The sequence below is a fragment of the Arvicola amphibius genome, chromosome 4 (assembly GCF_903992535.2).
Source record: "Arvicola amphibius chromosome 4, mArvAmp1.2, whole genome shotgun sequence".
Lineage (NCBI taxonomy): Eukaryota > Metazoa > Chordata > Mammalia > Rodentia > Cricetidae > Arvicola > Arvicola amphibius.
In genome coordinates this window covers 108,337,347-108,364,378 of record NC_052050.1, presented here as the reverse complement: position 1 = coordinate 108,364,378, position 27,032 = coordinate 108,337,347, and the positions used below count along the sequence as shown (strand labels likewise).

Sequence of the window (27,032 nt, the reverse complement as noted above, 5' to 3'; positions counted from 1 at the left end):
GTTGCATTCCTAAACACAGCATCCCAAAGACCATTCAGAATCGAAATGAACAAGTCTGCAAGTTCACCGTTTTAGATGCAAAGCTAAAAATTATGGTGATATTGGAATCCAGCACCTTGTAGAAACTTTGGAAATACATTTTGAATGTTTCAAAGTGATCACAGGAGTTGATAGATCTCTCATCTACATTCTACAGCAGCTTTATAGCTTGATATATAGCCCCGAGCATAATCCTCACATGAGCTCTTTGCAGACTCTAAACGCACAACACACACACACACACACACACACACACACACACGCACATACATACACACACACAGGGGCAGGCACAGTACGCTTACTGATCATTCAATAACATCAACAGCCTCATCTGAACACATCCAATCAAAATATGCTTCACATCCATAATTAACCAAATTCTGCTCTGCAGACATCACCAGGCATGGCTTCCTGTCCCCCCACCCCAGTCTACTGTTCCCATTCACTCTTCATTACTCAGCTCAGAATATCTTTCTCTGGGTACCACTTCATCCTATACCCTGAAAGAGGAGCTTTAATGATCTCCCTGAAATAAGACCATCAGATGAATTCAAATCAGGTCCAATTGGTGTTCCTGAAAGAAAAAAAATGCTGACTACAGAAGAGAGATCCTAAAGATATACAATTACAGAGGAAGGACTCAGGGAGAGCCATAGCAAGAAGGTTGTCACCTCTATGGCAAAGAGAGACACTTCAAAACAAAGCAAGCCTGATGACACCATGATCTTGAACTTATGCAGTATCCCAAAGTGTGAAAAAGAAAATTTCTGTTTAAACCACTTGGTCTATGGTGCTTTGTTGCCATAGCCCAGGCAAACCAATACATTAGAAATGACCACCTCAGCCACATAGGGTTTACCATTCTAGAACAGAGTTTGAGCACACATGCAGATTGTTTCATAGGACACATGAGTGCACACTATTGCTACCTCTGTTGGCAGCAGCTCACTCATGTCGTGACGCAGGATGGCATAACCACGGTCTTCAGCATTTCATCCTTCCCTCTGTCAGCCTATTAGCAAACCACATTAGCTGCAACTGCAGCACCAGACCAGAAACTGACCACTTCTAACTACCTCCTCGGCTGTCAGCATGACCTGAGGCTCCCACTTGCTGCCCAGTGACAGACAACGCCACCTAATGATGTCCTTGCTGCTGCCTTGCCTCTGTGTAATCTGTTCTCAGTACAGCACTCAATGATGTTTTCAAAACTTAAGGCAGGTCATGCTACCCATGATGGCTCTTCTTGGTTGTCAACTGGACTGCATCTGGCATTAACCCAAATCCAAATGGATGGGCACACCTGTGAGGGATATTTTCTTAGTTAAATCATTTGAAGTGGGAAGACTCACTTCTAATCTGGATCTTTGAGGTAGGAAGACCCACTTTTAATCTGAACCACACCTTTTGCTGGCAGCCTATGCAAAGGACATGGAAGAAGGAAGCTTGCTTTTGTTGTCTGCTTGCTCTTAGTTTCACTAGTAAGTCCATCCCTCCACTGCATTAGAGACTAATTGGGAATTCCAGCAGACACCAAACACCAGCTGAGACACCCATCCTCATGGACTGAATAACTACTGGATTCTTGGACCATCCCTTGGTTGACAGCCATTGTTGAACTATCTAGACCTTACACATCCTATAAGTCATCCTGACAAATCATATTTTATGTATATGAATGAGATATATGAGTGATTGATATATATGAATTGATATATATTGATCGATAAATATGAATATTAGAAGGACATATATATTTCATTCTATAAGTTCTGTCCCTCTAGAGAACACTGGCTAATATACTTCCCTTCCCCTATCACCAGCTGTTGTTCCTTCTACCCCACTGCAGGTAAAAGCCATAGTTCCTTCTCCGATTTTATTAACCACATGCTATGGTTCTACTTCCCGGACTTCACTGCCTCTTCTTTCCATCAGATGCTCCTTAGCCACGCTGGAATCTGACACCTTCATCCATGATAGCAGGGACAACCTTGCCTAGGACTTGGGAAGTAGTCATTCTCCCCACCTAGACATCTCTTCCTGCAGATACATGAATGGATCCCTCTTCGGTTTCATGCTCAGATGTTACCTTCTCAATAAAGCTAAGCCTCTCTGATGCATTCAAGACCATAATACCCTTCCCAGTAGCCCAGTCCCTCCAAACTCCTTTATATTTCTTCTCCAAAGGGAATTAGCTCTTCTAAGGCCATGTGAATGGACTTCTTCATGTATACTGACTTCCTCCATCCATTTTATTATTTGAATCTGGAACATTACCCACAAGGCATTAGGAGCTGCCTCCCAGCTAGTGTTAACTGTATCTGAGGTTATGAAGTCTTTGGTACAGCTGATGGATGTAGGATGGGATTTTGGAGGCTCTACCTGCCTCTGATTCTGGTCCTATTTCTGTGTCTGCCAGGTTGCCATTCTGGTCCCACAGTTTCCATGTGGCCAGATGCCTCATGCTCCTAAGGGTACCTAACTATTGCCATTACGCCTTCTCTGCCATAATGAACTGGAAAATCCCTGAGTCCAAGAGTTAAATAAAAATCTTCCATACATTTAGGTCTTTCTGCCAGATATTTTGCAACAGTAACAATAAAAGTTAATTAATACACTCCAGAAACCTGGATTTGTGGGGGGTTCACTGATGGATTCCCTGATGCTGGGAACAGCAGTGGACACACACTGGGTACAAGAGTTGAAGGAATGGTAACTGAAAATGCTCTCCACGACCTAAAGGCCCTGAAAGGAAACCAGGATTTACTGCCAGTCCTCTTAGGAGGCATGGGTGAAGAGAAATCCTTTACCCATTAGTTTTGGAAAAGAGAGTCAAATAGCATTTGGGTGTCAACTTGTACTTTTATACACAGCTTCCGTTTTGAAGAATTACCTCAAGTTTTTGCTCCAACTGACAGCTCTAAAGAGCTTAAATTTTATTCCTAAAGCTTTTGCTTTAACATTTGCTCAGACTCTGCACCAGAGACCCATCGATCATGTTACTATTCTGCTACACAGCACCACTTTGAAAAGACAGTTTCTCTCTAAGCAGCATTCCCCACAGACAAGCCCTAACTGTGGTGTCTGGACGTCAAAGGACAAGCGTCTTTCGCTGCTTCTCTTGCTTAGACCTGACATTCCTGGACAGCCAGTCATGACACACAGGTTCCTGGACATAACCAGGGGAAAGCCATAGAAGGGGCAAATCATGGTGGGATCTCCACTTACAATAGGTGAAGCATTGGAGCTCTGGCCAGAGAAACCGGAATCTAATAGCAATTAGCAGCATGAGTGGAAAGTCAATAAGACCAATGAGTCAAGTTGCAGGGAAGAAAAATGATCAGGCTCTGAAAGGCCACCTGTTGATAACTCCAACATGCAAAAAGCTGTCACCTAAGTACACCTCCTGAGCCCCCCAGCTCAGTGCCTTGGGTATCTGCGTTCTTCAGCAAAGTTCCTTGGACAGAGAAACCCTTCACGAACAGGAGTATCACTGTGAGCGCCCATCCCCACAGTGTGAACTGTAGTTAGAAAGGAACACCGTGGGGACCCTGATGGCACTGAGCTCTTGAGTGGAGGAAGCCTTGGAGTTCTAGAATGCCATCAAGAGTTTAACGAATGACAGGAGAAAGCAGAAGCACATATTTTAAGAAATGTTCAAATATATGTTAGTGAATATTGACATATATCCTAAATGTGCCTTATCGAAGCCTTTTCAAGAGAGCAAACACATATGCTATCTATAAAAAAAATGTAATTTATTTTTAATTTGTCACCTCACTGGTGACAAGAGATGGCCAGTTGAGACTCCACAGACCTCATTACTAGCAGTCCTCGCTAGGATCACCTTCAGACACTCCAGGACGTGTCTATTGCTCCAGATTTCCACCCCAGTGCCCTCAATTCCAGCCATCTCGCCCCTCGCGCTCTCTCTTTACCCCATCTTTCACCACCTGATTTCCCTCACATGTTCCTGCTCTCCTAACTCCAAGTCTACCTATAAAATCTATTCTATTTCCCTCTCCAGGGAGACCCCTGCAAATCCCAGATCTCTCCACTTGACCTAACCTCTTTGGGTCTATGAATTATAGCTTGGTTCTCATTTACTTAATGGCTAATATCCACTTATAAGTGAGTATATACGATATTTATCTTTATGGGTCTGGGTTACCCCAGTCAGAATGTTTTTTTTTTCTAGTTCCATTTTGTTTGCCTGAAAATTTTATGATGTTGTTTCTTAAACATCTGAGTAATACTCCATTGTGTAAATGTACCAAATTTTCTTTATCCATTCTTCTCTTGAGGGACATCTAGGTTGTTTCCAGTTTCTGGCTATTATAAATAAAGTCACCATAAACATGGTTGAGAAAAAATGTGGTTTATATACTATACATTTCAATACAACTCCTGGTACCCTTAACATTAACATAGGGTTAAATAAGAATTCTAACTTCATCACTGAAATTGTTTAGTTTTATTTGCATTAAATGGTATTTTTGGAGATAAGTCCAGAAAGGAAAATGAACTGACCTCTAATCAATGGTATCTTAGAGAAAATCAACAACAATTCAGGAATGTGTAAGTATTCATTCTTCAAACAATAACATTTTTCCAGAGATGCAAGAAAGAGTCTAAAGCCAATAAATTACAAAAACAGTAACAATGATTGATAGTATCTGTTATGCATTAATTGTTATAAAAGTAGTACAAGAATTGTTTGTATACAATAATCTTATGAGTTTGATATTAATGATTTCAATTTTTCGAATAAACTAAGAAACACAGGTTAAACAACTAAGAGGTAAAATATACTAACTGCCATGGATATATGACAGTTAGTTTAAGTATTCCTCTGGGGTTTAAATCCAGGCAGTCTGACTCCAAATCAAACCCAGCGGAGAAGCAGCAGTGGGAGAGGTGGGTCATCTAATCAATCTTCCCTGTCCACGAGTGATGACTGGAGGCCTTTAGAAATTGCTCATATGCAGTTAGGATGACATGAAAAGAAGACCAAGAAGAAGCAAGAGCTTCCATTTCAAGAGCTGAGGATGTACTTCCTTCAAGAAGAAAATAGGGGTAGAAATGGGGAGATTAGACCACCTAAGAAGGGTTCACAGCAAAATGTGTGAGCATACACAGGGATGTGTTGTCAGGCATCCGTAGAAGAGAGGAAAAATAGTGAACCAAGTGAGATAATTGGGATAGTAATAAAAATAGAAACTCTAGTCTACAATCAAATCAGTCCCCACAAAACAGTCAAATCAAAATTCATGGAAATACAAAAGGAAAAAGCTGTGCAGAATCAGTATGATCAATCAGTTTTAACCATCTATGAGTTCATTTATTCGTTCAATATTTAACTGGTATGGAGTGCCAGACACTTCACTTCACCTTAGCACAAGCTAGTAGTGTAAGGTGTGGTTCTCTCTCTTTGCCCAACAAAGGATCCACAAATACAGGACACAAACAGAGTGAACACAGAGGATGCCGCTTTGTATCATTGCAACATTAAGTCGTCTTTCTCTTGTTCTCGTCATATTTTCCAAGTACGATTAAACATAGGCGAGTGTTTCTAAATTTAAATTTCAATGACTTCTAAGTTAATTTCCAATTTAAAACAAACAGAAATCATCTCCTTCAGCCTATTTGCAAAGAAATCTCTAGTAGATTGGTGATAAGTTGATCTATCAACTATGTTATTTTTGCACACACATTCCACTCATCTATTCTAACCAACAGTGTCTTTCCTAGAGTGTCACAAGCAAGAACATTTCTGTTCTGAGTTCATAAAATGACCCATTTGCCTGGGTAGACTAATTATCACATGAGCTTGCTGCCTTCGCTGGCCATCTGTTCTCTTGATGTCCCCAAAACATTTCTAACTTCTGGGAGCTGAGATTAAGAGTTAGGCATGTTCAAAGAGCAGTCTCGGTCAATGGTTCTGCTCTTCCATGTGACTTCCCATCCCCTCTTGAAATAGCATGGGAAATGCTATGAACTGAGGCATTCTAAATATATTGCAGAGTACAGAACAGGCCACAGATGGGAGGCAGCACATGCAGCCACAGCTCACTCTGATTTTCACAAATTGACTGTGGCACATTTTTTTGAGAAGGAAGGAAAAGAGAAACTGTCTACAAAAAATAAACCTCAAATAAAATTAGAACGGTGCTGTTGCAGAAGGTCTTTTTACTTATTTATTTTTTACTTTTGAAGAGCAGGAGGAAGAGGGGTTTGATGGGTCTTCTGTTTGCTTGTTTTCTTCTTGTCAGGTGAAGTTCATTCATCTCACAAAAACTCCAGAAGTCTTGAGACAGTGAAAAAGCATTATAAGATCCAGAAGGAAAAGGAATTTGCAAGGAACTATAGCTGCTACTTCAGTTAACCCACAATACTTGTAGGGACATCTGGTAGACCTGGCTGGTCTGAGCTGCACAGTTGACTTGTACTTGGGAGGCTAACAGAAGTGAAGGTCAGGGCACCAGGGTAAAGCAGGTGATCACCTTACTGTAAAGAGCTTTATTTCTTCAGACTGCCTCCTTGTAAAAGTGATGAGGACTGAGGGGTGATCTAAAATTTTGTTTGCTTCTCTTCTGGGTACTCCAGATGGAGTAGACAGTGGGGAAGCCCAGGAGAGAACTCTTGTGATATTGTCTGTCCCTATACCATTTTGTCCTTTTTAGGAAGTCAAACATTCTTCTTGGCCTAGAGAGATGGCTCAGCAGTTAATGCCACTTGCTGATATTATAGAGGATCTAGGTTTCATTTCCTGCACACACATAGTGACTCATAACCACTTGTAACTCTAGTTCCTATATATCTGATGCACAACTGTGGCCTCCGTAGGTACCACACAAACATGATACACATACATACATGCAGACACTATATTATATATATATATATATATCAAAATTAAAATAATTAAATGTTAAATAAACATTTTATTTTGAGTCAAGCATTATAATTTGAGTGTATTTATATCCTATCAGAAAGTAGAAAGACAACAGTTGCTTAAAGTGGGATGTCTGGCAAACACAGTATTGGCATTTTAACACATAAAAAAATAAAAATAAAAAGCTATTTAAGTAGAATATTTTTATCCTCTTATTCTTTTCTCCTTAATAGTTATGCTTTCTGCTTTTCATAATTAAAATGATAGTTATCATCACAAAGCTTTCCTCTATGTTACTGCAAACTCTACTATGCTTCTGTGCAGACACTGTACCTCTTCTCTTGCTAGACATCAGGATTATTTCTAACTATGATGAACACTCTACATGCATGTGCATGTGTGTGTGTGTGTGTGTGCATGTGTGTGTGTGCATGTGTGTCTATGTGTATGTGGGTGTTTGGATGTGTATATGCCTATGTGTGGATGTGTGTTTAGGTGTGCGTATGTGTGTATATGTGTGAGGATGTACCAGAGACATCAGATACCTCTGTAACTAGAGTTACAAGTAGCTGCAAGCTGCACACTGTGAGTGCTGAGACCTGAACTCTGATTATTTCTAAGATGAATATTTGCTTTTAACAACTGAGCCATCTCTCCAACCTCATGCTATAAATATTCATGGACATTCTTCAGAATACATTTTCAGATATGAAAACACTAGTAAAATGTTTGAAAATGTTAAAGGTTCTTGATAAATATCACCTTGTTTTACAAATTTATACTATTATTACTAAATATATTTCACTCACCCATCCTCACCAATATATATTTATATAATATATATTTATTATAAATTTGTTTACTTTCTTTATTGTAACTGTTTGATACCAAATTTGTGCTTTCATTTTTTTCTCTTCTTCTCTGGTAGGAAAAATTAACCTCTCTCTCTCTCTCTCTCTCTCTCTCTCTCTCTCTCTCTCTCATGCATGAGCCAACACTTATATATCTATCAGTTCCTATTTGTATATCTATCAGTTCCTTTAATGATGTTTGTCTGAGCTTAAGTAATAACTCATTTTTAATGTGCACATTATAGAAAATGAATTCTTTTTTCCTTTTCCATTCTATTCTCAGCCTTTCTATGTTATCCAACAGTGTGGAAAGGACATGACTTGTTCTAAATATTTTTGGCTCATGGTTAAAGGGTACCAAAGCATACTTTTATGGTCTACATACTTTATATTAGGCCAAGTGATCTGCAGTTTTTGTGAACTGTATGCAGCATAGTTTTGGGGTAGAGGTTACAGAGATTAATGGCTTCATTAACCATGGAAAAGAAGCCAAAGTACACTCAGCATTGCTCGCAAACTGCTCATTGATCATAAACGCTCACAATTCAAACTTTGAACTTGAAAATTAATAACGTCCTTACACGCTAGCCTTAAAGGCTCATTGATAACTGCTGAGACTCTCAGAAAACATCCAGAAATTTATAGCATTCAGTGAAGAAGTGACTAACTACATGAGAACCATTAAGCCTCCTTCTGAATGAGTACTTGTCCAGGGTCAAAGGGCATGCAGCCCTCAAGCCGAGGTCCTTGGGCTCTTCCAGGCATGTTGTGGGATTCAGTAGATATTTGCTGGATAAATAATCATCCCAGAGTGGTGAACTTCATTTTACCTTCAGGTTCCAGCACATTGTTGCTGTTGTAGATCAAATCAACTCTCTGTCGTTCCAACTTCCAATCGCTCCCCATTTCAGTATTAAAATCTATGATATCTACCCTGCTGCCTGCCCTGCTGATTGCTGGCAAGCCTTTCCTATATGAGGCATGGTGCTTCCATCTCATGAGCTTTGTTCTAAAGGCTTTCATGGTGATGGAAACTTCAATCTCATCTGAAGGCTCAGCTGTGTCTCACAGCTATCCCGTCCTGCCAGCCCAGCACCTGAGCCTCAGGGCCAACACACAGCCACCAGCTAATGTGTATGCAATTTTGGTTATTATGCTGGACTATTTAGTTCTCAGCTAGAGACACTGTATTAGGAAAATTAATTTCCAAGTTGGAAATTCATTTTTGTGGTAGTCGATTGAGTTTTATCACTACAACATAGGCAGAGATTTTTCATAATTTTCTCCACTGAATTTTGTTTCCTTACATATAGTAAAATAAGATTTGAGTTTCCCTTCTTTCGGCCAATGCCCCACCTCCCCTGTCACACTAATGTCTTATGAAAGTAGGATATATATGTGTGTTAACCTCTCTGTAAGTGGCAAGGAAACCTGTCATCAACAAATGTGATAGTTTCTTTAAATTCCTTTTTAAAAAACCTCTCATATAAGTATTTTTATTAGATTCTCCTTTAAATCCTGTTGAAAATGTTCTGTGGAAGAGCCCAGATGACCATGGAACCCGAAGCAAACAATGTCCAGAACATGTTAGCTTGACAATGCTTCCTCTGTACCCTCAGGAGCTCTCCAATCACCTGACTCTTCAAAACTTCTCAAAAACTTCTGAGCTAATCTTCCAGCTTCAGTCTTTTTACTTTTTCTTTGAGGATAGAAATTATATCCTTTAGTTTCAATCAATTTTCTGAGACATAATGCCAAGAAATTTACCATCTGAAGTATACAAACCAGCTATTTTGGTGCACTCAGAGTTCTGCCACCATCACAGCCTAGATTTAGGGTATGTCATCTCCTCCAAAGGGCGCTCTGCACATGAGCATCACCCCATCCCATCCACCCACTGGGGAAAAGCTGTCAGTCACTAATCTCTGCCCTGCCCCAGGAGAACAGTCAATTATGGACATTTCCCATAACTAGAATTATGCAGCATATGCCAGTTTGTTTAGCTTCTTCCACTCAGTATAATACTTTCAAGCACCAACATGTCATTTCTTCCTTTCTTTTTTTTCTAGATTTATTTAATTTTGTATGTGCTGAGTATTTTGCCTGAGTTTATACACTGTATAGTGACTGGTACCCTTGGAGGTCAGAAGGCGGCACTGGATCCATTGAAACTAGAGTTATGGATACTTGTGTCCTACCATTGAGGGTGTTAGGAACTGAACCTGGGTCCTCTACAAGATCATCACATGCTCTCAACTGCTGAGACGTCTCTCCAGGCCATTTCATTTCTTTCTAAAGCTCTATTTTCCATTGTGTGACTGTATCATGTTTTATTATTCAATCATCCACAGATGGATATTTGAGTTACTTTCACCTTCTAATTGTAATGAACAATGTTATTATTAACATTTGCATACACATTTGGGGTGAATGTGTATTTTGTGTTTCACTGGCAGACACATACGAGTATAAGAGTTGGATCATATAATTATGATTTATCATATGAGCTAACATTTTTAGGATCTTCCAGATTGATTTCTAGTCCTGGCTCCATCTAATTCTGTCAAATAGATACTCTCTCTTGCTATCTGAGTGGCCCAGCTAGTAACTAAATCTATCATGACATGTTAAATGGCACATAGCCTCGGAGTCATGCAGAATAAAGAAAAATATTTATGTATCATATTCAATATGATCATTATTTGTTTTCTTACATAATAATATTGATCCGTCTAATTCTCCAGCATTGTTACCTTGTCCCCTCCTCCCATCCCATCCTATGATCCTTCTACCTTATATTCAAGTTTTATCTTATCACTCACAGTTGCCTACATACAGAAAGCTGGCAAACATATCTGCCACTTTTTTATACTATTATTCTGATTGCCAAAATTTTCTGTCTCTCTCTGTCTCTACCTATGTCTGTCTCTCTCTGTCTTTGTGTCTGCTTTGTTTTCTCTCTCTCTCTACCCAACACACACACACACACACACACACACACACACACACACACACGCACTTGGCCTGATCTTTCAAAGCCATGTTCAATGGTATTCTTCCATGATAAGTCCTTCCTGGATATTTCAACCTGTACAGACAAATTTTTTGTCTCTTCTGTATCACTTATTCCTTGTATGGTTCTGTGATGTTATTATCCATGCACTTGCTGTCTGTCTACGAGACCACAGAGTAGGAATTATATTGTCTAACTTGTCTATAGCTAGCACTGATAGTGTCTAAGACACATTCTATGAGTAGAGACCTGTGAATACGTCTTTGAAACCATCAAAGCATACATCTCACTATTTTCAACTACACATCTATTTATACATTTAGCTAGCTGGGAAGTTTCAATTAACACTTAACCTAATTACTTCCTCATGCAATTTAATTTCCCTTGGCACCACTGGCTCCCTGCCGTCAGTGTCCTTCCCACAAAGCTGCCAGATGAATTCACCTCTCAAAATTTTGCTTTTTTCTTATGAATTGATAAATCATATGGAGCCCTCCATAGTTGGAAAAGACTATTTATTACCCTCATCTATGTCTATGATATAAGCAAAATCCAGTGGGCAGAAAGAGTTAAATATGAGACCTAGGAAAACCTTTATGATGGAGCAAATTCCTTCATTTATTCATTTACAACTCAGCTCCAACTCCCCTTGTGTAGTAGGAATAAGCTTACTGAATCACCCTTTCCCTCTAGAGTAGAACAAGGTCAGAGCCTTCTGTACAATTCTTAACAGGCACGTCCCTCAATGAGCCACGTGTTGAAAACTTAGTCCTCAGGTGGTGGTGGTGCTGTTGAGAGGTGGTGGACACTTTAAAAGATGAGTTCTAGTCAAAGAAATAGTCCTTGATGAATATGGCCATATTTCAGCCTCTTCCTGTCTCTCATGCTCTGCTTCCCAGCTACCATGCGGCAAGCAGTTCTGTTCTCCTATGTACTCCCACCATGGTGCTCTGCATCCCCACAGACCTAGCAGCGATGGAGCCAAGGTAACATGGTTTAAAACCTCTGAAACTGTGGGTCAAGTTAAACCCTTTCTCCATTAAATCAGATGCTGTCTCTCAATGACACAAAGCTGACAAACACTCTCTCTGTGGCTGTGACAAACATCTCTATTCTGATGAACAATCTGGAAATGGGCAGAACACGGCGTATACATGCAGTCGCTTGCTAAGGGTCATAGTTATCTCACTCTTCCCAGCAATGAGCTACCATTCTCTGGGGAAATAATGCAGATTCTAACAATTACATGGATAAAGCTAGGAAACATAGGAACACGGTCCTTTATTTACAAAAGTGTTCTGGTCAAAACTATATTCATAAGTCACTTGAAAGTACAGAAAAAAGATCATGGCTATGCTGTAATACTGAGACTATTTCATAGACATGTTTTTTTAGTGTGTGTAAGGGAAAAAGTTCATATGTGTGCACTTAAGTGCAATGTGTGAGCATACGCATCTGAAATCATAGGTCAACCTTGGGTGGATGCCTTTTCTCATACATCTATCCACCTTGTTTTAGAGACATGGTCTCTAACTGGTTTGGAATCATCAATTTGTCTAGGCTTCTTGGCCAGCAAGCTCAGCATCTCCTTGGCTACCCCAGCACTGGAATTACAAGTATATTCTGCCACTCTTTGACTTTTGTTTGCATGGTGAGACCAAATGCAAATGCTTATAGTACCAACTTAGCTCTCTCCCTCCGTCCTGTGACATGGCATTTGTAACTCTTCATAAAGCCACCCAAAATGTAACTGTGAAATCCATTCACATTTATAACTTGGAAACTCATAATGATTACCACAAGGGTCACCGCGAGAGGAATGGACTCTTTTATAGGCTGGCAGTAAGATGGACTCGGGAGTTGGCTATGAGTTGCTGGTAATGGCTCTAAGGTTCAATGAGATGCATACAGTGAAGAAAAGAGGCAGAAGCAGTACCCCATGGCAGGACTCCAGAGGAAGGAGCATGACGGGATTTGGAAAGATGCCTCTTACGGCTTTAAAGTCTTGGCTTCAGTTCCTGATGAAGTGTTATGTGGGGTGATGTAAAGCGACATCAACAGAAATAACACCTTAGTCCTTCATGTGGCTTCAAGCATACATGATGGAGGTGTGGAAGATGTGCACAGAAAGGGCACATGGTTTGCTGGGAACAGAGTCCCTTTTCCTCTCTTCCCATTACCCTTTGACTCCCAAGTCCAGTTAACAGAGGACTTAAACACCAGAATGTCGTGGAAGGGTTCTCGGTAGACTTATGTGTAAGGAGGAAAGAAATAGAAAACAATGATCCCACGTTCCTGTAATGAGGAAGAGAGAGTCACTCCATACTACTAACCTGGGCCTCTGTACTCACCAGTTATAAACTGATGCAGTAAGGATAGAAAGCCCATTGTTATTCTGCTAAATGAACACGGCAATGAAATGACTTCTAATGACATATTGCTGTACCCACAGATCAGTGATTGGCAGTGATCACTCAACCCTCATAAGAGAAGCTTTCTTAGATGGTCCACAGAAACCACAACTGGACAGCATGCAGAGAGTGAGAGTCTTGGGAGTGCTCAGCCCTGAACGGAATATCCGTATCACACTTCACACCCAAGGCTCGGTGAGCTACACAAAAGATGGTACAGAAAGATAAGAGCCAGACATGGTGTGTGGCTACAAGGGAATAGCATCTTCTAGATACAGGGCAGATGCACATATGAACTCACAGATACTGTGACAACATTTAGAAGACCAGCACAAGTTCAAGACAGAATCCCAGCATGGAGTAGGGGCGTGAGCACGAAGTCCCACCCCTAGTCAAAAGCCATTCACAAATCAGAGCTGCTCAGAGAGGAAAAATCAGTTTTCTTCAATAGAGTGACACTGGGCATATCAACCACAGTCCAGGGAAGGCCCCATGTACAGAAGTTACTTGGCATAAATCAGATTCCATGATTTTCAGTGGCTTCTCCTTCCTCTCTTTCTCACTTTCTTCCTTCCTTCTTTTTCCTTTTTTCCTTTCCTTCCTCCCTCCCTTCCTTCCCTTTCCTTTCCTTCCCCTTCTTTCCTTCCTTTCATCCTTCTTTCATTTCTTCCTTTCTTCCTGTGTAGGGAGAGGGGAAGATCCAGTAGGAGTTGGGGGATGAGACAGAATATGATTTTAAAAAAGTATGAAATTCTCAAAGAATGATCTCTTTTAAAAAGTATACTTGTCCTTGTTGAATACAGCATTTGAGATAAGAAATCCAAGTGGCAGCATTTGCAACATTAAAACCCAAAGAATAAGAGCTTTGCTCAAGATAGTGTTACAAAAGGGGAGGATGTGATGAATTATCTTGATTGTCAATTTGACTGGGAGATTATTAAAGCCCTTTATGTGTATGCGTGAGAACCTTTCACCACTCTGGATTTGGGTGGCGCTATCCCATTGAATGAGGGCCCAAGTAGTATAAAAGGGAAAATGGAGAAGGCAATCATTAACGCAGGCACTTCCTCTCTTTGCTCGTGAGCTCCTGGGATGTGATTTGCTCCATTATACCGTCATACCATGATGAGCTGAGCCTCTGAAAGACAGAGTGAAATACATCCTTCCTCTTTGTACTTTATCACTGAAACCCCACAATCCAGCTGCACAGAAAATGGCATTCCTTTGACCCAAGTCCATAGATCAGAGGAATTGAGGTTTCACTCAAAGTAAATTTTCTATCAATAGTCTTCCAGACTATTTGGGGTGTGACCACAACAAAACTCACGAGTGAAATCAATGAGATGTATTTCTTAAAAACTGGTGAACTGTGTGCAATGGTGGAGACCAGGTTGTGAGGTATGAGACAAGATGATTGGTTTGTAGCATAAGGCAGGCCAATAAAGTAATTACTCAGCTTTAAATTATTTTTTAAAAGAGAGTTTCACATTTCTGTTTCCAGGCAAAATTTAATAAAGTACAAGTATTTCTTATAGTAAAAAGAGCCAGAATAACTAAATGTACGGATTGAAAAAGAAATGCTTAAAGGAAAGTTAACCTCAAAGAACAATGAACTGGCCCTACATTTGCAGTTGCAACATGAGAACTTGTTTTGTGGAGTAGATAGCCAACCACGAAAAGGAAAAATCAAAATGATGGAGTTTAGAGCAACAGGACAGCAATGTCCCTTGGTAGGTATTTTGTCTTATTTTTGTTTCTTGGAGAAACTTTTAGTTTTCCATTTTTTTTCTCCTGGACTCTCATTGACTATTAATAGAAGCGACCAAAAGGAACCACCAGAGGCCACACCATGTGACCTGGTGACCAAGTGGGAAGGACAAGAAAATCCTGAACCCTTGTCTTTTCCCTAGAGAGGGAGACTTATTTGAGTGAGAAAGTGTATCATAGATTCTCTCCTTTGGGGAAGGACAACGTAAAGGTGTCTTCCTCTTGAGGTGAGATCAGAGAATAACCCTAACCCAGTGTCAAGGTATCTGCCCGAGGTTGAGATTTAATCAAACATTAGCAGCAACCCTACCGCACAGCTCTGTGCTCCCCTGCACAGTCAGGCTAATAAGCTTCAGAAACAAGTCACAATAGAATAGCCTGGGGCACTTCTGAAATTTTTACATTCACAGGAGAAAAATGTAAGGAGATATTCTTTAAGAAACAGAGTACATAGGAGTCCTAAATTTCAGGACCCCAACGACTGTACTTAGTCAAAGCAACCCTCACCCTAAACATAAATCCATATACCACTGACATATTTGAAGCCCCTGTTTCTCTAAGAGTAACCACAGTAACATCAAACATCAACCTACATCCTGACCACAGAGGTCTGGTCCAAAACTGATGATAGTTGATTGAACATTCTTTTACAGAGGAGGGAGTCTGCACAGCTGCTTTGTTTTCCACTTTCAGCAAGGCATTTAATGAACTACATGAAGTGTTCAATACTTTTATATAAAGTAGGTTATTTCATCCAATATTAGACTAATATAAGTTTTACAACCATGTTTAAGGCAAATAAGAATGAGCTATGACTTTAGATATTAGATGCATTTTCAACCTATAATATTTTCAACCTGTGAAAATGGATTTATTTCATACAGCATTTCCTACGTTGAGGAACATGTAGATGATCTAATTCCCCTGACACACTAAAGGCTGGGGGAGAGGAGCCATTCTCAGTTACCTCAGCCTCCACTATCTATACAAAATGTCTATCTTTGGGCAAAAATATGAGGTACCAGAAAAGCAAGGAAAACAATCAATCTACAAAGAACCATCAGTCAGAACCAGCCTCAGGTATGCTACAGGCAGTAGACCCATGGACCAGAGAATCTAAACGACAAGGGTCAACCAGTTAAAAGCTCCAGCAGAGAAAGTGGATGGACACAGCCTCACAGGTGACTTCTGCTGAGAGGTGGTGATGACAAGAATCAAATGGGAACCCCAGAGATGAAAATGCAGCCACACATTAAGCGATGTTCTCCCTGGCTCACACCTTCACCAAGGAGAGAGGTCAATATGAAAGACTTCAACTAAAACCCAGAGTAAAAGGACAACAGAAGCAGAGCATGCACAAGAGTCAAGCCGTGTCACGTGCTGACGGCCAACAGTTTGGAAAGAAGGGGGACAGGAAAGGAAATATCTGCAAAATACTGATACAGAGCTCAGAACGACAGCCTTCAAGTGCAGACTGAAGAGGTTCAGAGTCACTTAGTGTGAAAAGAGGAAACAAAAACAAAACAAAAATAGCATTGTACAGTAGCTCCCCATTGTCCATGCGTCCGAAGAGCCTCAGGGAGATTACAGAACCCTCTACACAACTGAATTTACCCTACATATACATGTTCATTTGTGATAAAGCTTAATACTTAAAAATTAAACCGAATACAAGATAACAAACAGAAAATTGAAATAACATACTATAATGAAATGACGAATCTTTTTTCCTGGAATTTTCCATCGAATAGTTTCAGTTTGTGGTTGGTTGAAAGAACGTGAAAGTACAGAGGTCAAACTCTTTGGTGAGGCGACTTTCCCAGTCTGGGTGACTGTGCCACGGTTGGCGTCTCTCACTGTGTTTGCAATGTCCCCACAGTTCTAAAACTATTTCATACTAAAGCCTTTAAAAAGTGCCTTCATGATTAGATTCTAAATCAAGAAGGAACTGGCAAAGCTTAATACAGAAAAAGAAAGTCATTTACCAAGAAAGTTACTTTCTTGAGCTCTCAGGATTTGAGTTTATGGTTTCAGATTTGTGGTTCAAGCTGGAAACCTGCGCATAGTGGTTACTACTGTGGGAAGCGTCCTCCCATCCACATTGCCAATATACACCAAAACTATAAGGCAGAGAAAATCGCCAAATGTGAGCACTGTATGTAACCTCATATTTTATAAAAGTATGTCTTCCAAAGAATTTCAAGTGCTTTCTTTCTTTAAAGACTATGTAGTATGTACAATAGGACATAGGAAGCAAGAGCTGGTTGAGACACCGCTCACACTCCCTAAAGGTTACTGCAGAGAAGGAAAGGGAAGAGGACCAGGAGACCAGGCTTCTCCACTCCCCAGCCACAGGACCTGGGGAAGTCAGACTTCTCAAAGCCTCCCTTAACAGAGCTCCAAATAGAATAATCCAGAATGAAAGACTGCTGTGACAGTTTGCCATCCGTGAACAGAGACATCAGGCTTTTCAGTTACTGTTTCTAAAAGCGGCCAGTAAGTGTCAGCTGTCAGTCAAATCTGAACAAAGACTGATAAACCAGCTGGAGAAATCTGAGCAATGACCTCACATCTGAGATGCTACTTTGGAAAGAATGAGGAAAGACTCGGAAAATATTTCACCAAGGAAACAGTATAAATTGTTGGCTACACAGTGATCCAGGGCTCTCTTGGTGAGGCGCTCTGCAGAGCAGGGAGGTCAAGGTGTGTTTCATGATGAGCATCAGCAGACAGAGAAAGAAGGAAGGGGCAGCAGGAGGCAAAAGTGCAAAGGGAGGGTGAGTGAGATCCTCCAGGGCTGTCACCTCATATGCAAAGTAGATGAAAAGCAGGCTTTACAGGACAGCAAAGTAAACCTTGCCTATGCCCCTAAGGAACTGACTAGCAAGCACACAGCTTTGAGGGGAAGCCTGGGAGGTGTTCAGATTCAGCATCTTCTCAGCTTCCTTTCCCCATAGCTCTGCAATCATTCTGAGAGAATCAGTCCAAGCAGTTCAAATAAAGCTTTTAAGGTCAAAGGTTCCATGAACCTTCTGTCGTTTCATTGTTGCCTCAAAAGCATGCTGAAGTCTCTGATTGTAATAATATTAGGGGACGGAATCTTCAAGAGACAATCAGGCCAAGAAAGAATTCATAGCCCTGCCTTCCGAGCACGCCTCCTTTGCAGTGAGTTTGGCTAGATTTTCTTTTGTTTTGGACTTCCACAGTCACAGCCTCCAATCATGTGACGAATTTCTATTGTTTTTCCTACTGTCGATTTTACTGTTAGTCAATCTGCAGTTTTCTGTTAGAGCTATGGAAATAGAGTATGATGGTGTTACACCTTCCTTTGGTTAAATCAATCCATTGTTAGCCCTGAACACGGGAAGTGGAATATGCCAGGCGAGGGGCTCAAGGGCATTCTCATCTGGATAGTGAGTTTGAGGCTAGCATGGGCCTTATGAAACCAGCCCACCACAAACAAAACAACACAAACCTTAAAGACTTTGTCTTCAGCACAATTTTTTCCGTGCCCCTTTCTGTCTCCCCAACATACATTTTCCTTCACTTTTGAACAATACAATTTCCTAAGGATCTTTTAATAAATCGCAAGCATGAGGCCCCTACCCAGCATGTTTTTAAGTCCTGCACCTGTTTTAAGAAAGACTGCCTGACGTCACTCCAAGGCTGTTTAGTATATTTAGCCAGTCACCTCCCGAGCAGAGGCAGCAGAATTCTCAGGCTCGGCAACGGCAGTGCAGTTGCTCGCCAGCTGTGCAGACTTAGAGTTCTCAACCTCTTCCAATTTCAGATTCCACCTGGGCTAAATAGAGATAATGAGAGGCCCTCATCACAGGGAAAGAGGACTTTACATGAGATTGGAGACTGTGCTTACGAAATGTCAGAACGTGTTCAAGCATGCAACCAGCTGGAATAAGCCAGAGCAATCACCATCACAGGGTACAGGGCTCTGCAGGATGCTGAAGTTGGTGAACACTAGAAACTTGCAGAAGTGTGAGGAGGAGGCTAGCTGGGGCTCTAAAGCCTCTTCTAGCTCGGGTGCACTTCCAGATCCAAAGCATCCCTGTGGCCCACCCTCAGGCTCCTACAATCCACTGACTCTTGCCTGTTTGTTGGTGATGACGGTCTCTCTCTTCTATGCATTACCTTAACCCATGTTCAAGTCAGTCTCACTTCCAGAAGTATGGTGTTCCATTCTCTGCTTCCTTTAGGTTCTAATTCACCTTCCCTCTCCAGGTCCCCATTCCTGTCCTTTAAGCCCAGCTCATACCTCACCATCTTCAACCTCTTCCTTGTCTCTTGGCTGCTATTTGCTACTGGTTCTTTTTTTAAAAAAAATTATTTATTTATTATGTATACAATATTCTGTCCATGTGTATGCCTGCAGGCCAGAAGAGGGCACCAGACCCCATTACAGATGGTTGCGAGCCACCATGTGGCTGCTGGGAATTGAACTCAGGACCTTTGGAAGAGCAGGCAGTGCTCTTAACCTCTGAGCCATCTCTCCAGCCCCCTCTGCTACTGGTTCTAAAGCTCAGGGCACCAAAGGTCGGTTTCATCCACTCAAGTCTCCCTCACTCGGAGTTTCGTCACTCTGCTTAAACAACTTTTTGGGTCTTTAAGCCTGACAACTGGCTTTATCCTTTACTAGCTCTCAAACAGCGGGGACGTTCTGTGCACAGAAGAGGTACACCATACACACATGCTGATGAAGTCTGAGGGTGGGGCCCCAACTAGTCCCCAGTTGGAGAAGCCAGAAACCAGGTTCAAAATGACTCCTTTCCCAGAAGCAACACCCACCACCCATCATTGCTAAGAAAGCTGGGGTCCAGCAGAACCGATATCAAGAGTTCTGGGCCTTCAGTTTTTCAGACACTGGCTTAGGGTGCTAAGGTCTACCTTAAGACCTTACATACTTTCCTTTTATGTTTTCCACAGTTCTCCCCAACCCCCTCATCCCCGTTCCCCAGTATATCACCATGCCCTAAAAATAAGTCAAGGGTAACCCAGGGTACAGAATCCCCATTATTCCCTATTTCTGCAACTGGATCCCCAGATGTGCTGCAGTTCATTAGAATGTATCATTATTTTTGCCCTGTCACCAAGTGGCTAACAAGAGGCATGGCCCTGACATGAAGGCTGAGCCTCTTTCCTGACCAGTGTTGTCCTGGCATATTTCTTATCATAGGTTGCTAAAATCCAGACCTGGAGTTTCTTTGGACTTGACAAAGCCAGCTTGAACAAACTGATCACAGTGTCCTGTAGAAGTCACATGGTGACAAACAACCAATGGATCTCCAAAACTCAAGAGCTCCCCGAAGTCTTGATTGTAATGGACACAAGGTCAGGATGGACTGAACAACTTGGTACACAGTTATAGGTTATGTAGCAACCTCCAAATTGCCTGGTTTGAAAATATATCTCAAGTTACCTTACTCAAAATCAGTTTTGCAGCTCCAAGAGAATCCCTGAAGCAGGATAGTTTGTAAAGGGTAGGATGAACTTCCGCACAGCGGTGGACTCCCGTAAGCTCGGGCTCATTGTCTGTGCAGTCCTGCATCCTCTGCAGGGGATGCTGTGCAAGAAGCCTTTTTTGTAAAGGCCTCAGTTGCTTTCGTGAGGCTTTAATCTGTGAGTGCTCAAGCCCTCAAGACTGTCACACTGTCACCATCTGAATTTTTAGAGGGGCACGTTCAAATTGCAGCCCTCTCAAAGCCTTTCTAACAGTCAGAGTTTGACTCCATGGCACCCTAATTTGAGCCTTTCGGCATGGGAAATCTCTTGCCATGCCACTAACCCTGGGGGCTCATGTAGGGGTCCCGCAGTCACATGTTTGGATTGCAGAAGATTTAGGAAGGTAAATCGCTTTGTGAAACGACGCCGCGCATATCCACGACTCTCAAAGAAACGTGAAATCAAAGGCGCATGCCAATGGCGTGCCAGTGTGCACATCTCCCTCTGACAGAATATGTACTAAACTGTAAAGAAACAAGGAGACGAACAGTTAGACGTTCTGAGGCAGGGCTTGATGTTCACTTCTTATCCCAAATGCTATTAAATGAGAATCCAACAAAAACGTCAGTGCCTATGAGACTCCCTGAACACAGAGGTAACTACTGCTCCCCTTAGATTTTAGAGAGAAATAGTAGTCACTATTTAGACAGAAGTGTGATGTTCTCCATCTGCCAGCTCTACAGAAGTACAGAGCAGTCACAGCAACACCAGATGTCCTGAGTGTTAAACCTCAATTTCTCCTTTTGTTGGCTAGGTGATTTTGCTTTCAGTCACCTAGCAAATTGATGGAGGAGTTTTCTTCCATCTGCATCTAAAAAGGGCCTTGGCAGACATGTACAACAAGTTTCTTATTGACAGAGGAGCAAGCTATTTCTCAAGGAGCCTAAGGGTCTCATTGTAGACCATACAGAGCCTCATGCTTAAGTCACCTGCCTCACCTTAGGTTTGATACCAGAGCTACCTGGAAGCATTCCATCCTACAGGGCTTTATTATTTCTTTAAATACTGTTACTGTACGAATGTGAAATGTCCCCATGGCCTCATTTGTCTGAACACCAAGTCCCCAGTGAGTGGTGCTGTCTTTGGAAGGCTGTGGAGCCTTTAGGAGGCAGAGTCAGGCTGGAAGTAGGGGGTCATTAGGGGAGGGCCTTAAGACTCTACAGCCCCAGCCTAGTTCCCACATGCTTACATGCTCCGTGTTTCTTGTTCACTAACATGTGAGGTGAGGAGCATCCACCTCTTGCGGATTTGCCTCCCACCATCCTTCTTCCTCCAGGGTAGGCTATATTCTCTAAAACTTTCAAGCACAAATAAATCGGCAAGTTGCTTCTTGTAAAGTATCTGGTCATGGCAACAGGAGAAGAAACTAGTATACCCACAAGGAGCCCCATCCTGGCCTTGCTAGTCCAGCAGCAGGCAGATTTGCTGACTTCATTTAAAATCCCCTGAGCACACAGAACAGTCCTGCTTAACTTAATTTCAGATGGATTTTTGCTAAATGGCTCCAACTTTGGACCACAAAAGTCTTATACATCAGAAAAAGTCATTTTCTCTCCAGTTATGTATAGAAATGCAAATAAGTTGTTTAAAATATATTACTCCCAGCAAAGTCCTTATTGCTGCTCAAACTCAGTGTAGAGAACAGATCTCAAGTGGGCTTTACCCATTTGCTTCTCTCATTTTGAATAGGTGTAGATGAAGGAAAAATGAACCAGGACAGAGAAGATCAAGTGTGATTCAGTCCACCCACCTCTCTGCAACAAGAACCACAATCGACAACTCCAGCTCATCCTGCGGTGACAGGAATGGCACTCAGTTCTGAGGCAACATTCTTTTCGATGTATTGAACTTAAATTTTACTTCCTGCATCTTCCTCTGACTTGTAGACTCCTCCCAAATGCCTCACTTCCTATGACCATCAAGATGGCCCCATATTGCTTCGCTATGGATAACAATTTAAAAATTAAATAACCTGAGCTCTTTATAACTATTAGTTACACACAAATATATTTAAAGCATTTTGTCTTCATTTATATAGCCCATGAGAATAACTCTCTAGACTTATACCAAATTCAGAAGCTACATGTGAATTGGTCGCCCTGGGAGTATCATTTGTGTTTGACACATGGACCCAACACCAGGCAGCTGGGCGAGAGGACCCCTAACAGATAGCCAGCCAGGTATCAGAGCAAAGCAACCCGGGTTAGTGCCCCTGCTGATTGAGAAAGACTGCCTTTACATAGCAAGACCAGATAAAGAAAGGCAGATGGAGATCTCAAAAATGAAGGCAGATTGTAAAGCAAAAGGGCAAACTTTCCAGGCTGCAGGCATTGATTTGTAATCAAGCTCTTTTCGGATTACTTTGTATGTGGGCAGCAATCTATAGCACACTCAAGGGAGCGTGGCAGAACAGTGTTTTTTTTTTTTTAAAAAAAAATGAGGTTTAATGATCCCCCCGAGGGTCAGCGAGTAAAATAACATATGTAGAAGCAGCTCATAAGCTATGAAGCATCAGCAAACGCGATGCTGCCTCATCCCAACCTGAACACTTCCTGAATGCCAGCATGTGCTTATTTGCACACTTGTTTGTGGCTAGAGATGCCCTGTCTCTTTTGTATCTCAGATACATGAATTACAAAAATCTTCCCAGCAAAAGATGGATCATGTAAATGATTTCTTTGTGTGGCTCTAAGTATATGAAAAACGGTTCCATATTAAAATTTCATGAAGTCATGGCTCAAATATAAAATTTAAAAAAAACCATGATATCCAAGTGCATAAAGAAAACAAGAAAAATATCAGAGGATCGTGTGTGTGTGTGTGTGTGTGTGTGTGTGTGTGCATGTGCGTGTGTGCATGCATGTGTGCATACTGACATGCATGGGTGCTCTTGTATGTGTAGGTGCATGTGTGCATGCATGTAGAAGCCAGGATCTCTCATGGGCCTGGAATGTGCCAAGCAGTCTCGGCTAGCTGGCTAGTGAGCCTCAGTTATATTCCTGTCTCTACCTTCCTAGAACTGGGATTACAGGTCTGCACTGCCACACCTGGCTTTGTGCTTGGTGGTGGGGTCCTGAAGGATTGAACTTGGCTCCTTACACGTCCACTGCAAACACTTGGCCATTTTAGCTGTCACCCCTGCCTGGGAGAAGTTCTGACTGATAAGAAACTCTTTCCTGGGTGCAATGGTACGGTCTCCTGACAGAAAAGGTGACCAGTAAGAAGACATAGCTCTGTTTCTGACCATGTTGAAGAAGATCCTATCCAGATGTCAAACAATGGAACTGCATTCCCTCAAAGACTTAGCTCAATTTAGTAGAAGTTTCGGAACCAGTAATAATGCATCAAGTAACAAGATACCAACGAGTCTTCCAAGGAGGTAAGGAGAATGTCTCCTAAAGAATCAGACACAGACACAATCAGTCCCAGAGTGACTGGCACTCATGAAAAGAGTGAGCCACTCCTCCCATTTCCATCAGCTATGACTATCTACACGTGACACTGTAGTTAGGGACGTACACTCAAGGCTCAGTCTTCTCGGGTTCAAATCCTGCCTCTGTCACCTGGGATCTGTAGCACCAGCCTTCCCCTTGATCAACATTACTTCCTTTTCCTTATCTCCTAATGGGTTCTGCTGAACACACAGGGTACATGAAACATGTTCCCAACAGGGTCTGCACATGTAAATGCTTTGCTCTGTGCTTTCTTCCGGGTCTCATAGCACAGCCCAGTTCCTAGAAGTGTCTAGGGTAAAAGACACAATGAAATTACTTGTATCTTCCATTAGCGCTTGAGATTTTTATATCTAAGCTTTGTTTTATCTTTTTATCTTTTGTGGGTTGGGGGTGTATGATAATGTGCACACGACAGTTTGCATGTGGAAACCAGAGGATGCCAATGGGTGTCATCCTTGATTGTTCGCCACCTGATTTTTTCATACGAGGTCTTTTACTAAAACTGTGAGCTGCCTATCTGGGTGTGGAGAATCTGAACTTCGAGTCCTCATGCTTTCTGGACAAGCGCTTTACCTTCCAAAGCATGAAGTTTTACCTTCTTCTAACACAGAACAGCTAATTGTATTTAGTGCAGTTTCCAAGAGAAAATGGGGGAGAAGAAAGTGTGCCTGAAAAAGCAAACTGGTGTCTCCCTCATGAAACTCGCCACCAGTCATCCTAGAGAGGAAGTGTTTTTTCAATCCCGGCTCAGCAACCCCAAAATCTCCAAGCATACCAACCTTCTATGAAGTCCGCAGCCGTGTAAGGACGCTGGTGTGGGCTGCTCTCCACGGGACTGTTCAGACTCTCCAGGGCCGATTCGACTGCTTCCACCAACTCATCGCGCTTGTCCTTCCTCACCGGCTTCTCCTCAGGGTGGCGGGTCAGGCCAGTCTCCAGCTGGTACACTTTCTGCAGGGTGAAGCTATCAAAAGGCACGGCAGCATACTCGGTGGCCAGCTTGACACCTGCATGGACCTCAGCCTTGTCCACCTGCCCGCGCAGGAAGGCCAGCAGATCGGCCTGGGCTTTGGGTGCAGGGTCCCAGCCTGAGCGCAGGCCGGTGGCATCACTGGCCCTGTCCTGCCCGCTGCGGAGCTGCTCACTGCGCGCCTGCAGTTCATCCTTGAGCTGTGCGATCTGTCGCTTAAGGCTGTTCACGTAGTTGCGATGCTGTTCCTCACGCTCTTGCAGCACAGCTTGGTAGCCATCTTTGCCCGTAGGGCCATTGGCCCGTGGCAGTCCCAGCTGCTCCTGGTCGCCTTTTGGGGTGCAGGCTAACATGTAGAGGACAGAGATGGCACAGCAGAGCAGAACCAGCAGAATCACTACCCGAGAAATCCACCCCAGCAGCCCACGACGGACCATCCTCATTCAGGTGCAGGCCATGCGTCCAGCGTGTGCAGCATCCCAGGGTGCCGGGAAGGCCCCACACAAGGGCTTTCCTGGTTAGACCGCAGTGCGTCTGAAGTCCCCTGCACCAATTTCATCCATTTCCTTCTAGAAGGTGGCCTGCCTTTGGAAGTCAACCATTACGTAAGACTGCTCTCCTGCTTCCAAAAGAAGATCTTCTAGGCAGAAACAATCAATTAAGTGGAACCTCCACGTTCTTTCATTTGCTCCCATCATAGCCTTCCTGCTGTGCCGAAGACGAGGGGCTCCTGAGGAGACACAAAAGACAGGGGCCCTGAGTGTTTCCATTCACACTGGAACTTCGAGTCAGGACCTCTTTTCACCTGATCCAAAGTATATAGGTATACAAAATAATCACCCAAGTCAAAAATTTAGCTACCACAAATCATACATTTATTTTAAAGCAATTCTTTCATATTCATATGATTTCAACATTTATGGCCGAGTAAGCAAATGTTCATATTAATGAGGGGGATGCGGTTACCTGACATAATTCAAACAGCTGAATATCTGATCCTGCAGGATGGGAACTCACCTTCATCATTTTGCAGAATTGATTGGTATTTTGATTCTGTAATCACCGATGCTAAGAAAAGCACTTTTCATAAATAAGTAATGAAAAACAGTAGACGTCCATTTAAAGATTTTTCAGAAATTATTGAAAACACTGCCCTGATCCCAAGTTAACATTGTTTAGCCATTATTTATGAAGCCCTAGTGGAAAGCTCACATAGAAATTATTTAGACCAATTATTTCAATGCAATCAAATTCAAGTTACACTAATTTGATACATTCTGAGGAACAACAGAAGGAAAATACTAGAAGTCTTTGTCTACTATAATCAAGCCATTATGTGTCCACAAGAGTGGAAAATTTTGCATGTGCAATAAATACACTGCCATTCACAGCAGCACTCTGGCCTGAGGTGTTCACTGTTGGTGTGGGGTGGAACAGTCCGTGTGGTGCAAAGTGCGTGTGCTTTATCTTGAGAGTCAAGGCTTCCACAAAGTCTCCCAGTGCAGCTTGGGTGAGTACTGCAGGAAACACATAGATTCACTGGGCATTTGATTTCTAAGTAATTTGGGTTACTGCATGTTCAGAAACCTTACAGTTGTTGAAATTTTCATGAACCCTACATTCAGTTACATGAAGTGCCTTAAGACACTGAGGGCTCATTCACTATGGCAATCAATAGCGAACTGGTTGACAATTTATGGAAGATTTATGGAAATTATTTATGGCAGATATTATTTATGAAAGCGTGTTTGTAAATCAAAACACAAAGTGCTTCAAAGGAAACTCAAGAAGACGATGGGGACAACTACTAAATGCAAGCAGTACTTCTGTTGAGAATTGAGACTTTTTTGTTTTACTTCTATTTTTCTATAAGTTATAATTCTTCGCAATGACACATATTTTAATGCTCAAAAGCAAAACTTCGATGACACTGAAATGACTGGCAGCCAACGTTTCTACCGATGCTGTCAAGCAGAGAGATGACAGCAGTCACGTGTGTGTATACCCATGTGCTCTCCTAGGCATGCTCAACGGCCATCAGAATGGACATCGAGTTTTCAGGACAGGTAAGGAAGTATTCATAAGTTCAGATATGCAAAAATATGTCCTGATGG

The 27,032-nt window shown here is 42.1% G+C and overlaps 1 protein-coding gene across 1 annotated transcript in view; it reads right to left on the bottom strand.

Annotated features, from left to right (window-relative positions):
• Csgalnact1 (chondroitin sulfate N-acetylgalactosaminyltransferase 1) overlaps positions 1 to 27,032 on the bottom strand; it is a 307,224-nt gene that overhangs the window by 61,123 nt on the left and 219,069 nt on the right. The window contains 1 exon segment of the mRNA XM_042054957.1: positions 24,728 to 25,648. Coding sequence (XP_041910891.1) covers positions 24,728 to 25,361 — 634 coding nt within the window. The 5' untranslated portion in view covers positions 25,362 to 25,648.